At 41.3% G+C, this 14264-nt stretch overlaps 1 protein-coding gene across 6 annotated transcripts in view; it reads left to right on the forward strand.

Annotated features, from left to right (window-relative positions):
• htr4 (5-hydroxytryptamine receptor 4) overlaps positions 1 to 14264 on the forward strand; it is a 93946-nt gene that overhangs the window by 41043 nt on the left and 38639 nt on the right. For 5 of the 6 annotated variants that reach the window (XM_021583604.3, XM_036970202.2, XM_090219420.1 and 2 more), the window contains 3 exons: positions 2231 to 2344; positions 5069 to 5269; positions 10582 to 10735. In XM_021583604.3, coding sequence (XP_021439279.1) covers positions 2231 to 2344; positions 5069 to 5269; positions 10582 to 10735 — 469 coding nt within the window. The remainder of the gene's footprint in view (positions 1 to 2230; positions 2345 to 5068; positions 5270 to 10581; positions 10736 to 14264) is intronic. The other variant, XM_090219423.1, reaches the window with a different exon arrangement.

The raw sequence follows: 14264 nt of genomic DNA on the forward strand, positions 1-14264 counted from the left end.
GGTTCTCAATCAGAGGCAGGTGTTAGTCATTGTCTCTGATTGGGAACCATATTTAGGTAGCCTGGGTTTCACTGTGTGTTTGTGGGTGATTGTCCTTGTTCCTGTCTCTGTGTTTGCACCAGATAGGACTGTTTAGGTTTTCACATTTCATTATTTTGTAGTTTATTCATGTATAGTTTTTCCTTTATTAAACAAACATGAATCATCACAACGCTGCATTTTGGTCCGACTCTACTTCACCCGAAGAAAACTGTTACAATACTAGGATTTGTTAGAGGATAGATGAAAAAGCTATCAAGAAAGGTAGTATAATTTGTCTGCTTTCATCGTCAACTAGACGTTAGAATAATGCGTTAATGTACGTGAAAGTAAATTGTCATCAGGAAGAGGTGGAAGGCATTTTGACAACAAATCCTAGATGAAGTTTGTTTCATGTTGAGTTGACATCTTTCCCCACCTCTAGAACTAGTGGGTGTTGTTGCAATGCTAGAGGAACTGGATTCACAATGTTTCTGATTAAAACATAAGCTGATGTCAAAGGGATGCAACATCTCAGAAATTATACTGAACAGAAAATATGAACGTGACAATTTCAACAATTTCAAGGAGTTACAGTTCATATAAGGAAATCAGTCAATTTAAATAAATTAATTATGCCCTAATCTATGGATTTCACATGACTGTGCAGGGGCGCAGCCATGGGTGGGCCTGGGAGGGCAAAGACCCACCCACTTGGGAGCCAGACCCAGCCAATCAGAATTAGTTTTCCCCAAAAAAGGGCTTTATTACAGACAGAAATACTCCTCAGTTTCATCAGCTGTCCTGGTGGCTGATCTCAGGCAATCCTGCAGGTGAAGAAGCCGGATGTGGAGGTCCCGGGCTGGCGTGGTTACATTTGGTCTGCAGTTGTGAGGCCGGTTGGATGTACTGCCAAATTCTCTAAAACGATGTTGGAGGTGGCTAATGGTATAGAAATTAACAAATTCTCTGGCAACAGCTCTGGTGGACATTCCTGCAGTCAGCATGCCAATTGCATGTTCCCTCAACTTGAGACATGGGTGGTATTGTGTTATGTGACAAAACTGCACATTTTAGAGTGGCCTTTTATTGTGCCCAGCACAAGCTGCACCTGTGCAATGATCATGCTGTTTAATCAGCTTCATGATACGCCACACCTGTCAGGTGGATGGATTATCTTGGAAAAGGAGCAATACTTTTACTAACAGGAATGTAAACAAACTTGTGCACAACTATTTTTTGAGAAATAAGCTTTTTGTGCGTATGGAACATTTCTGGGATCGTTTATTTCAGCTCATGAAACATGGCACCAACACTTTACATGTTGCTTTTATATTTTTGTTCAGTAATACATTTCCTTCAAAAGTTTTTGTAATGCTGTGGGAATTCCTATTTGGGAAGTAGCTACATTAATAATTTGGTGATAGACAAATTCTTAAGTGAGGTACTTTTAAATTTGAGGTAAATTGAGGTAAAGCGACAGAACATAATGGCAAAAATGAAGGCAGCAAATAAGATTGATCTGAAACTGATACCGGAACCATTTTTAAATATTGTACAGCTGGGTTGATACATGTATTCTACTATTTTATGTATAAGCTACCATGAGTGACCACTGTAGGAGTGACGTCTTGTGTGAATACTGTAGATTGTAAAACCTGGAGTGTGAAAACCACAAACATCAAGGGATTACAGTAATGTATTACAATTGTCAAACATTCACAAGCATACAAATCATTTTGAGGGATTTAAATCATTATCGTGACAGCTACTTACCTTGTATTACATACATGACAAATTAGCCTGGATTCTGGCAGAGTTTTCTGGACAATGCCTGCCCACACTGTCATGTTACCATGGGGACAATGGTGACATAACCAGTTGTAGTTTTTTTCCCTAGCACTACACAGCTGACCTGTGCTGCTCTCAGCTAGGGTTTTCCCTAGAACTACACACCTGACCTGTGCTGCTCTCAGCTAGGGTTTTCCCCTAGAACTACACACCTGACCTGTGTGCTCTCTCTGTAACAGGTTTCATGACATTCCAATAACCCAGAGAATGTGTACTAATTTGTCCGGTTGACATTTACGTATTATTCAGAAATGGAAGGTTATGTATTCCACATTTAAATAACTTTCCAATCAGTTATTAATCTTGGCTTGTTTTTTGTATATTCACTGACTGGTTGTCCCCTCTCCTGTCGTAACCACAGCAACAGCATGCCGAAGAGCATTGCTCTCATCTGCTTCCTGTCCCTGGTGATGCTCATGAGTGTCCTGGGGAACCTCCTGGTCATGACGGCTGTCTGCAAGGACCGCCAGCTCAGGTTAGTCTCTCCCTACGTCCTGCTCCCTCCTGTCTGTCTGTCTGTAGCAGCTCAGGTTAGTACAGCTATTGCTATTCTCTGTCTCTCTTTCTTCACTAAAGCTCTCTCTCTCCCTCTGTCTGTCTGTCTGAACTTTACTATCTTTCTCTTCTCTCCCTCTCTCCCTCTCTCTCTTTCTTCACTAGAGCTGTCTCTCTCCCTGTCTCTCTCTCTCTCCCTCTCTCCCTCTCTCTCCCTCTCTCCCTCCCTCTGTCTGTCTGTCTGTGAACAGAACTTTACTATCTTTCTCTTCTCTCCCTCTCCCTCTCTCTCTCCCTCTTTCTTCACTAGAGCTGTCTCTCTCCCTGTCTCTCTCTCTGTCTCTCGGAGTGTGTTTGTGAACAGAACAGAAGTGTGCTTAACTATCTCGCTCTCCTCTCCCTCTTTCTCCTGCTGCTCTAGCCAAAGCAAATAATGTTCTTTCTTGTGCTTAGCACCTTATCACCTAGTTGCACTAGACTAAATAAATCAGCCCCAATTTGAATAATCCTGCTCTGAGAGTATTATGGAGTAATTGTTTTCTCGTTAAAAGAGAGCCTGCTACTGAGTGGTCGATTGTGATCCCAGTCCCTTGGTGGTTGAGCTATCAGCATGGCATGCAGTGACTATGGCATTACAACACACTCTGATGCTGAACTGCTGTTCAGTCTGTCTGGTAACCTGGGGAAAGTATCATCCCTCAGCACTCCTGTGCTTTGCAACTTTTTTTTTTTTTGCACACACGACACATACACACACACACACACACACACACACACTCAGGAATTGACAGCACCGGGTAATGTTATCCTCAAATCTCCATTCATTAACATGTTCAGCCCCCAAAAGATCTCACATCTGTTCTGTTGATATGATCTCTGATAATGAAATACTTTATTACCACACACTTCACACATCAAACCCCAGTTTGCCATTTCACTGCCCACCAGGACTTCCCAGCAGCTCAGAATAACAGTGACGTGAAGCAGTACCTCCACCACTATACCCTGGGGAATTCATCAGCAATCACCAATTTCCCTTTCAATAGCACACCTGTTACAGCCATCTGTAAAATGAGAGTTGTCATAAGACAGCTTCGCCATAATTGAAGACATTGTGCAGCTGGAGGCAGAGCCACAGAGCCAGGCCTATATTTGGACAACCTCTGTGACTTGCTTTGATTAGCAAACTGGAAAACTGGAAATGACCTTATTGACATTGACACATTGAATTGCCTCATCATGCCACACTATCAATCTAAACCTGTTTTTGCCATGTCCTCTCGCTCTCTCGCCTCATCCTTATCCATTCACTGGTTCAACAGACATTTTGTCTAATTCATTTAAAAAAAAGCATCTAATCAACAATGTGATTTTTTAAAATGAACTCTGCCAACAGTTTAAATCCAAAACATTGACAGCAGATACATATTGACAAAGCTGTTATAATCTGAAGTACTTAATAGGGCCACGAGATGTATTGTGATAGATTACATAAAATCCTTACATAAAAGATACCAACATTCTGGTAGTTTACTGGTAAACCTTCAACATTTCCAGTAATATACCCTCCCTTTGACAAGATGATTTAGCTTTTTATGTTTAAAAATTCAGATTTATTTACTTCCTTTGCATCAATGCAAACATGATCTTCCATTCATTCGACAGTCCATCCAGTTTTGAGTCAAAGCCAGTAGGTTGAACATGTTTTATATGTTCTGCTCAACATGAAAGCATGTTGTTAACAGACAGCTGTTAAACAACTTTTATTGCATGTTTTCGTGAAATGACAACGTGATTTGATTCAACAGCCGTTAGCTGTTCTCAGTCAGTTATTTTTAGCTGAGCGGGCTCTGAGTGGTGTCCTCACCCAGAGTTGTATTAGTCATTAATGGCCCATGGCTCTGGTCTATATCAAATAGACTGAGAGGGGGGACGCCGCCACACCAGAGGCTCACCCGGTGGCTCTACATCAATGATTCTTTCATTCTCGTTCTCTCATTCTCTCCTCCTCTCTCTCTCTCTCTCTGATTGATTCTTTCCCTCTCTCCCTGTCTCCCTGTCTCCCTCTCTCCCTCTCTCCCTCAAATACAGTTATCACAAATATTTACTGCAAGGTGGCAATTTAAAGTGTTTACAGTGAATGCTTATACAGTACTGTTCCATTAGCTAAATATGGTGAATGTGTTGTCATGGGTAACAGGTCCTTCAAAAATGGTTGTTGTTTAGTACATACTTCAGTACAGACTCTGACATGCCTATAAAATGGTATGTTTATGTGCATTTACCACTAGTCGACAGTTTGCTCTCTTCAGTGAGTTCTGAATTATTTCATATTTTTTTCCCAGTATGCCTCTAACATACTGTCGCCTTCGGATGAAAACCTTATCTCCAAAACAGAAACTTTTCAGGAAATTAGATTAAAAGGCCACATTTTTCCATTAATGAACTTACAATTCCGAAACTTCAAAAGCTACAGTATTTTGAGTAAACGTTTTTGGTCCTATAGTCATGAAACGTTCAGAGTACATTGAGGGGTTACTGTTTTCATATAGCCTACGTCTGTATTTTTGGCAAAAGTGGCGTTAGGAGGTTTTCATCCAACAGCGACGATACATTCTACCACATGATACACCTATGATTCAAGTGAACAATCATATTTAGATATATAGTCAATAAGATACTTCTCATTCCACTTCTCTCCCAGAAAAATCAAGACCAATTACTTCATAGTATCGCTGGCCTTTGCAGACCTGATGGTGTCGGTGCTGGTGATGCCGTTTGGTGCCATCGAGCTGATCCACCAGAACTGGATATATGGAGAAACCTTCTGCCTGGTCCGAACATCTCTAGATGTTCTGTTGACAACAGCCTCCATATTACACCTGTGTTGCATAGCCTTGGACAGGTAAGCACCACTGCTGAACACCTGGCTTGGAAAGACACTTCAGGTCAACATTTAGTCAGTAGTTATAGTATTTCACACTAACACTATCAACACATTTTAACATGCTATTTAATTAACTGATTTATGATGGCACTTCCTGTAATTGACTTTACCAAGATGCCGAGGGCTACTGTATGAGACCAGCTTTATGATAACATAATTCATCTGCTGGGCTCACATATGAACACCCAATGCATCAGCTCTCCCACCAGACCAGTGTGTTCTTGGTCTTGCCTTGCTGCAAAAGATGAAATTGTAGTTTTATTCAATGATGTGGATGGAGAGCAAAACTTGTGCAGAGTGTGTAAGTAGCACTAGTAACTGACTGGCTGCAGTGTGGAGAGACACAATGTGCCATAAATGAAATGATTTAGATGTCATTTCCTCTGTAGTGAAGATCCTCTTTAATTATCATCCTTATTGTCCACATTAAAATTATTAATGAGTCTGATGATGAAAGCGAATGGGAAATGAAGAGAGAATGCTTTTAAAGAATGACAGGAATAATATCCATTAATATATTAATCAATGCATTAATATGTGTTGTAAAAAGCTGCTGGGAAAATCCTGGTTTTGCGTAAAATGCGATGTGGTACAGAGCTTAATTTGGCCTCTGCATGCCTCCGGAGGCTCCACAATTGATCACACCCTCCATATGGAGCCTCTGACCACACCTCTGAATCAAGCATAAATGGGCTTTTCAGGATTCTAACCATACACAACTATAGGATGCATGACTTCCACTGCATTGCAGAGTAGCTAGTTCGTTCAAAGTGCTTTCCATGCTGAGCTAAGTATTGGTGAATTCTATCAACAGAGGGGGCCGGTTTATGGCAGCTGAGCTCTGAGTGCAGCGATAGATAGGATTGCGTCACTCCGTCCCCTGCAGTTATTATTATGAAAGCAATGTTACAATAATAATGGTTCTTACCGGGGTCATAGGGCCAGACAGTAGGACGGAGAGAGAAGAGAGAAAGAAAAAGAGAGGGAGAGAGAAAAGGAGAGGATTTAGCCTTTTCCTCTGTCTCACTCCCCCTCTCTTATTTTTTTCTCTCTCTCCACCTCTCCTCTTAGCCCAGAGAAGAGAAGTGTTTTAAGTTTAAACCACTGACAGCTCTTCAATTAAATGGTAGTTTAAACCACTGACAGCTCTTCATTAATGTTAGTGGAGGATGGAATTTTGCCGTCCACATATTTTTGGGAGAGCCACACCATTCCCTAGAGACGACACCATTCCCTAGGGATATGAGTGTATATGAAATATAATTGTGTTTAAGGTGAAAATTGGATTTTATTATTTACGAATGAATGGTGAAATGTTCCATTTATTCATTGTTTTGTTCCTCAATGCTCAGTGAAGGGATGTACGTTTTCCTCCAGTGTGTGGATTAATAGTTGCGTGCGTCAGGCACTAGAAGTTCCAGTAAGCTACGACCGCTAGCAGACAGTTATTACAATCATGAATCTTGCAGGAGGCTCATTTTTGGCTATTTCACAACCCATTTACCATTCCAAGTGTTTACAATGAGGAAGAAACATGCAACAAAAATGGTCTCTCGCCTGCCAGTCCTTTGGGCAGTCACTTAGTTAGTGCATAAAACAATTTTAGCTATGTCAATGGTGTAAAACATGGACTGCCCTGAATCCAAATGGCTCTGTCATCTCATATTTCCAATCTGCCCTTCAAACTTTAAATGTTCAAATTCTATTCGTCGGTGTTGTAGAAAGTGTGGTGTGTTTACTGTAGGTTGTCTTTGTGTTGTTCTCCAAACGGTCTTCTTGTCCTTCTTGTTGTGTTGTTTTGAATAGGAATTTCAATGAGCCACCAAATGATTTTGGGTCTTGCAGTTGAATAGTAGATGAATGTTATCAGTTCACACATCCCTGCTCTCTGTGCTTCCCTGTAAACTATTAGTCTCGCGTTTTTGCACATGCTCAGACAGCCATACTCTTTCTAGAACAATGGCGATCGTGCATAAAGATGGCAAAATTCAGATATGATGTCATTGTTTTACCGCTATCCACTGACGGCGTGCAACATGCTTCAATGTGCCAGTAAATCAGCACAAGCTACTTTTACATTTTTTCAAATTGCCAGCTTCTTGGAGCTAGAATTGGGATCATGTATACTGCGCTAATGCCAATAATGCCAAAAGAGTAACAGAGAGCAATGTATAATACAGCAAACTTAGCAAAACCAGGAATTTGTGGTAAGTACAGTACATGGGGGCTGCCATCGTAATGCAGATGAAGAATCACAGTCATTTCCAGAGATTGGCCGGGTAACATTACTTTTTGAATATGCAAATTGTATTGTTCCTCCTAAAAACCAATACACCTTGTACTTTATTATTGATACGTCGTCTTTCTGGTACCACATATTACTGTGACAGTAAGGCCTTGACATTGGCCAAGAGAAAGGAAGAGAAAAGCTTCAGGACATACAGCCATTCATTTGTCTCTGAGGGAATACAAACTTAAAGGATTCAAAATAGCTACAGTGAGTGCTACACTCCTATAAAAAAAATGGTTCCAAAAGGATTCTTCGGCTGACCCCATAGGGGAACCCTTTTTGGTTCCAGGTAGAACCCTTTTTTTCCCCTTGAGATAGCACCTTTTTATCTAAGAGTGTAAAAAGGCTAATGTGCGTTCTTAATGGAGATGTCTTCCAGTAAATCCTGTGTCTCTGTACAGATAAATAGAAAGGCAGTACTGGTTTGCTAAGAGTGGTGTATTTAAAAAGGGAAAGAATGCACAGTGACCCTGAATGGACAATCTGTTTTTCATAGAACAGGGTTGAAATAAAGTGTTGGTAGTTAACGTTTTGGTCTCTGCTCTTACAGCACAGATGTCTGCTTTTCCTTTGCCTTCAGGTTAACATCTCCATAATGTACATTTGTGCGGTGCCAGCAGACCTTGGAATTGAGTTTTACACAAGTTCCTATAATGCCCCCCCACTGGGCACAGACGTCAGTTCAACGTCTAGTTTTGATTTACATTTGGTTGAGTTGTGAATTCAATGTAAAATGTCAATTCAATGTAAATTCAACAAATCATTTCACCAAGTCATTGGATTTAGGTTAAAAGTTGGGTGAAAGAAATACTAAATGCCTTTACGTTGATGACTTTCTGCAAATCCATTCAGTTAATTCAACATCATCACATAGATTTGGGGGGTTGAAATGATGTCTAAATAATGTTGATTCAACCAGTTTTTGTCCAGCGTGCCTTTTCCAGCGTAAGACCAGAAGGAACATTTCAAATGAACGATGGATTGTTAAAACTCTTAAATCCGATTTACTAACAGCAGAATTCTGGATCACATGGAATTGAAGTTTAAGTACCTGGTTTGTTGATCCATCTGTTTTCCATTGAGGCTCTGTTGTAAGTCCTTTAGGTAGCTATTGGTGGCCAAAGTTAGCTTAATAAGCAAGGTGAACAGATGTAGAAGGTTGGCCTGGTGTCAACAAACCACACGGCTGCTGTGCTTCTGGCCTTCTGACAGACAGGCTCGGTTTTGGCTAGGTGAGACAAGAAGTGGCGCAGTGCACGTACACAACCATGCTCCATCTAACCTAGACTCACAAACATGTTATTAATGAAGTCATGCTGTTTCAGAGCCATAATACACTCATTACTCAAGCAATACAGGGCAGGCTCACAAGATATCCTCGTCTTCTGAAAACCTGAGTACAAAACTGATGGAAGATGCCTCTCTGAACTTGGTAAACTGGCCTGGCACTATTTTCCTTCTAATGTGTCAGCTTTGTGTAGCAGTCCGACCGATCAGGTGCTCTCCTTATTTATTTATTGATGTTGTTAACAGTTGGTGGCTCCAGTTCAGTTGACCTGCAATGAAATATGAAATGCCCTCACTAACATCTCTCTGAGTCATGAAGGGTGACAGAGAGAGTAAGCATAGTAGTGCCTTGAAGACATGGTGGGCTGTGGTGCTGTGGCATAGTGATATAGACTGCAATGGGCTGCAGTGGGCTGTGGTACAGTGATACAGACTGCAATGGGCTGTGATACAGGGTGCAATGGGCTGTGGTACAGTGATACAGACTGCAATGGGCTGTGGTACAGTGATACAGGGTGCAATGGGCTGTGGTACAGTGATACAGACTGCAATGGGCTGTGGTACAGAGATACAGACTGCAATGGGCTGCAATGGGCTGTGGTACAGTGATACAGGCTGCAATGGGCTGTGGTACAGTGATACAGACTGCAATGGGTTACAGTAGGCAGGCCCAGTCTTGCCATGAGAAATCAGTGTGATGAACCCATTCCAGGAATGTAACACCGAGGCCAGGGGAAAGCGACTACATTGGGGATGTCCGTTCTGGAAGAGAGGGAAAGTAGTCTTCTCCCTTTGACAACGGCCATAGGAGTTGGCAAGACAGAACAGATCTGAGACCAGGCTATGCAGAGAGGGAGAGGTTTACCACTTTATATCCATTGTGTATCAAAGCTGACATGACAACCTGGGGACCAATACCCATCACCGGGCAGCCATCGCCGTGATCCTGTTGACTATTCATGTGATGTTTCAGCTAATCCCCATCCATTGTGGAGGATTGCCTGTGTCTTTTTACACAGTGAAATGGTGTCGGCGTACGCAAGAAATTATCGATATCAAGGTTTTTTTGTTTAGTGGAATAGGAATTAATTGAACTGTCAAACGTCAACGATCAGTTAAATACCACTCAGAAAGCAATCCCGTCGACAATGAGAGCTTCGACCTGGTTGCTGTGTGTTCATGTTGCCATAGTAACCTGAAGTCCCTGAAAGAGGAAGAGCAAGTCAAGTGAGGCCTCTGGGACATTAACCTCTCAAGCTCCACAGACAGAGGGTTCAGCCAAGTCAAGTAGCAATTTGTGACTGACGCCATTTCAGGGATTTTTTTGCCCGTTGTAAATAATTTAATGATCATGAAAAGTACACTCTAATATCACTTTCCCAGAAAAGAGGTAGAGATGTTTGATGTTGAAAATGTCCAAGATTAAGCAAATCTCTCAGCTACGCTCTGAACATGATAAGCACAGCTTTAAAAAGATCTCAGATAGCAACATCAATCCCTTTGAGATCACAACTATACCTTTTATCTGTGTTTCTCACAAGGATCATGTGGTTTTAACAAGGTGTCAATTTCAGGTGCAAGATACACTTGTTGACCCGGGTTTTGTCCACTGAATGAAAAGCTTGCATTAAATATAATCATATCTATTTCCAATATGGAATCTTCCTTAGAAGTGTATCCTCTTCTTCTCTAGGTACTATGCCATCTGCTGCCAGCCGCTGGTCTACAGGAAGAAGATGACATCACTGAGAGTGGCTCTAATGTTAGGAGGATGCTGGGTAATCCCCACCTTTATATCCTTTCTACCCATTATGCAAGGATGGAACAGTATTGGAATAGACCATTTGGTGAGTTAAAACTATTTTCAGTTTTTATGTGTGTATACACTGCGATTATTTGACAAACCATGCAGTAAAACAAGGTCAAATTAAATGTGTTGTTTTGACTGTGCTACCTATATTGTAACTAATTCCATATGATGTCAAGGACACCTTCACACAGCCAAAAGGGTTTTAGTGAAGATCTGTTCCATGCGCTATAGGGCACATGCTACCTGTTTCAGAGGATCACCTCCCAGCAGACTGAGATTGAATCTGTGTCTAGGATATGATACTGAAGCAGTAAAGCCCACCTCCCACTGCTGCTCATATGAAAACAATGGCTGAAGCAGTAAAACCTACCTCCCACTGCTACTCATATGAAAACAATGGCTGAAGCAGTAAAGCCCACCTCCCACTGCTGCTCATATGAAAACAATGGTTGAAGCAGTAAAGCCCACCTCCCACTGCTGCTCATATGAAAACAATGGCTGAAGCAGTAAAGCCCACCTCCCACTGCTGCTCATATGAAAACAATGGCTGAAGCAGTAAAGCCCACCTCCCACTGCTGCTCATATGAAAACAATGGTTGAAACAGTAAAACCTACCTCCCACTGCTGCTCATATGAAAACAATGGTTGAAGCAGTAACGCCCTCCTCCTGCTACTGCTCATATGAAAACAATGGCTGAAGCAGTAAAGCCCACCTCCCACTGCTGCTCATATGAAAACAATGGTTGAAACAGTAAAGCCCACCTCCCACTGCTGCTCATATGAAAACAATGGCTGAAGCAGTAAAACCCACCTCCCACTGCTGCTCATATGAAAACAATGGTTGAAACAGTAAAACCTACCTCCCACTGCTGCTCATATGAAAACAATGGTTGAAGCAGTAAAGCCCACCTCCCACTGCTACTCATATGAAAACAATGGTTGAAACAGTAAAACCTACCTCCCACTGCTGCTCATATGAAAACAATGGTTGAAGCAGTAAAGCCCACCTCCCACTGCTACTCATATGAAAACAATGGTTGAAACAGTAAAACCTACCTCCCACTGCTACTCATATGAAAACAATGGTTGAAACAGTAAAGCCCACCTCCCACTGCTACTCATATGAAAACAATGGTTGAAACAGTAAAACCCACCTCCCACTGCTGCTCATATGAAAACAATGGTTGAAACAGTAAAGCTCCCCTCCTGCTACTGCTCATATGAAAACAATGGCTGGAAGTGAAAGCTCAATGAAAGGCATTGGAGGACTGATACTGTGTGATGATTATGCTCAAATGAAACAACAGGGAGTCTGAATCGAAATGTCAGACCCAATTCTAATGTACCAACCCAAAACAAATGGACAGGGGAAGAGGGTGATGTAATGAAAAGTATTGGTCGAGATGGGGTAACCCTGTCTATGTCTATCATAATCATGAACTAGGGAATGGGATGAATATATTTAAAAACAGAACAACACAGACCCTGAAAAACTGGTTTTGTTAGGTTTGTTTAAATGGAGGACATATCTTTCTAATAATACTGTTCAGGTATGAACTGTGATTTGACTCCAGAAGGTAGGAGGTTATGTCATAAAGTTTAGTTTAATAATCATATTATTTGGTCCGTTGTTGAGTATTTACATCAGGGATTGGCAACCTACCCCCTTTTGAAGGCCCTCGGATCACCCCCCCCAAAAAAATAATTACTCGCTGCACCTACTGTAACATCTACTAATGTTTGTGCGAACAATAAACTTTGATTCACATTTTTGAATACAGCACGTCTCTAATCTTGTCAATATCAAAGGATTTTATTTCATCATAATAGTACATTACAGTATATATCGTACTTTACAGTGCCTTGCGAAAGTATTCGGCCCCCTTGAACTTTGCGACCTTTTGCCACATTTCAGGCTTCAAACATAAAGATATAAAACGGTATTTTTTTGTGAAGAATCAACAACAAGTGGGACACAATCATGAAGTGGAACGACATTTATTGGATATTTCAAACTTTTTTAACAAATCAATAACTGAAAAATTGGGCATGCAAAATTATTCAGCCCCTTTACTTTCACTGCAGCAAACTCTCTCCAGAAGTTCAGTGAGGATCTCTGAATGATCCAATGTTGACCTAAATGACTAATGATGATAAATACAATCCACCTGTGTGTAATCAAGTCTCCGTATAAATGCACCTGCACTGTGATAGACTCAGAGGTCCGTTAAAAGCGCAGAGAGCATCATGAAGAACAAGGAACACACCAGGCAGGTCCGAGATACTGTTGTGAAGAAGTTTAAAGCCGGATTTGGATACAAAAAGATTTCCCAAGCTTTAAACATCCCAAGGAGCACTGTACAAGCGATAATATTGAAATGGAAGGAGTATCAGACCACTGCAAATCTACCAAGACCTGGCCGTCCATCTAAACTTTCAGCTCATACAAGGAGAAGACTGATCAGAGATGCAGCCAAGAGGCCCATGATCACTCTGGATGAACTGCAGAGATCTACAGCTGAGGTGGGAGACTCTGTCCATAGGACAACAATCAGTCGTATATTGCACAAATTTGGCCTTTATGGAAGAGTGGCAAGAAGAAAGCCATTTCTTAAAGATATCCATAAAAAGTGTCGTTTAAAGTTTGCCACAAGCCACCTGGGAGACACACCAAACATGTGGAAGAAGGTGCTCTGGTCAGATGAAACCAAAATGGAACTTTTTGGCAACAATGCAAAACGTTATGTTTGGCGTAAAAGCAACACAGCTGAACACACCATCCCCACTGTCAAACATGGTGGTGGCAGCATCATGGTTTGGGCCTGCTTTTCTTCAGCAGGGACAGGGAAGATGGTTAAAATTGTTGGGAAGATGGATGGAGCCAAATACAGGACCATTCTGGAAGAGAACCTGATGGAGTCTGCAAAAGACCTGAGACTGGGACGGAGATTTGTCTTCCAACAAGACAATGATCCAAAACATAAAGCAAAATCTACAATGGAATGGTTCAAAAATAAACATATCCAGGTGTTAGAATGGCCAAGTCAAAGTCCAGACCTGAATCCAATCGAGAATCTGTGGAAAGAACTGAAAACTGCTGTTCACAAATGCTCTCCATCCAACCTCACTGAGCTCGAGCTGTTTTGCAAGGAGGAATGGGAAAAAATGTTCATCTCTCGATGTTCAAAACTGATAGAGACATACCCCAAGCGACTTACAGCTGTAATCACAGCAAAAGGTGGCGCTACAAAGTATTAACTTAAGGGGGCTGAATAATTTTGCACGCCCAATTTTTCAGTTTTTGATTTGTTAAAAAAGTTTGAAATATCCAATAAATGTCGTTCCACTTCATGATTGTGTCCCACTTGTTGTTGATTCTTCACAAAAAAATACAGTTTTATTATATCTTTATGTTTGAAGCCTGAAATGTGGCAAAAGGTCGCAAAGTTCAAGGGGGCCGAATACTTTCGCAAGGCACTGTATATGTTTCTACTATACAGATATACATTTTCATTGTGTAGTTCTCAAAATATGTAGTAGATAAACCAATATGCATCTAAAATTGT

Source organism: Oncorhynchus mykiss, chromosome 25 (genome assembly GCF_057628025.1).
Source record: "Oncorhynchus mykiss isolate SJ-2025 chromosome 25, ASM5762802v1, whole genome shotgun sequence".
NCBI classification, from domain to species: Eukaryota; Metazoa; Chordata; class Actinopteri; order Salmoniformes; family Salmonidae; genus Oncorhynchus; species Oncorhynchus mykiss.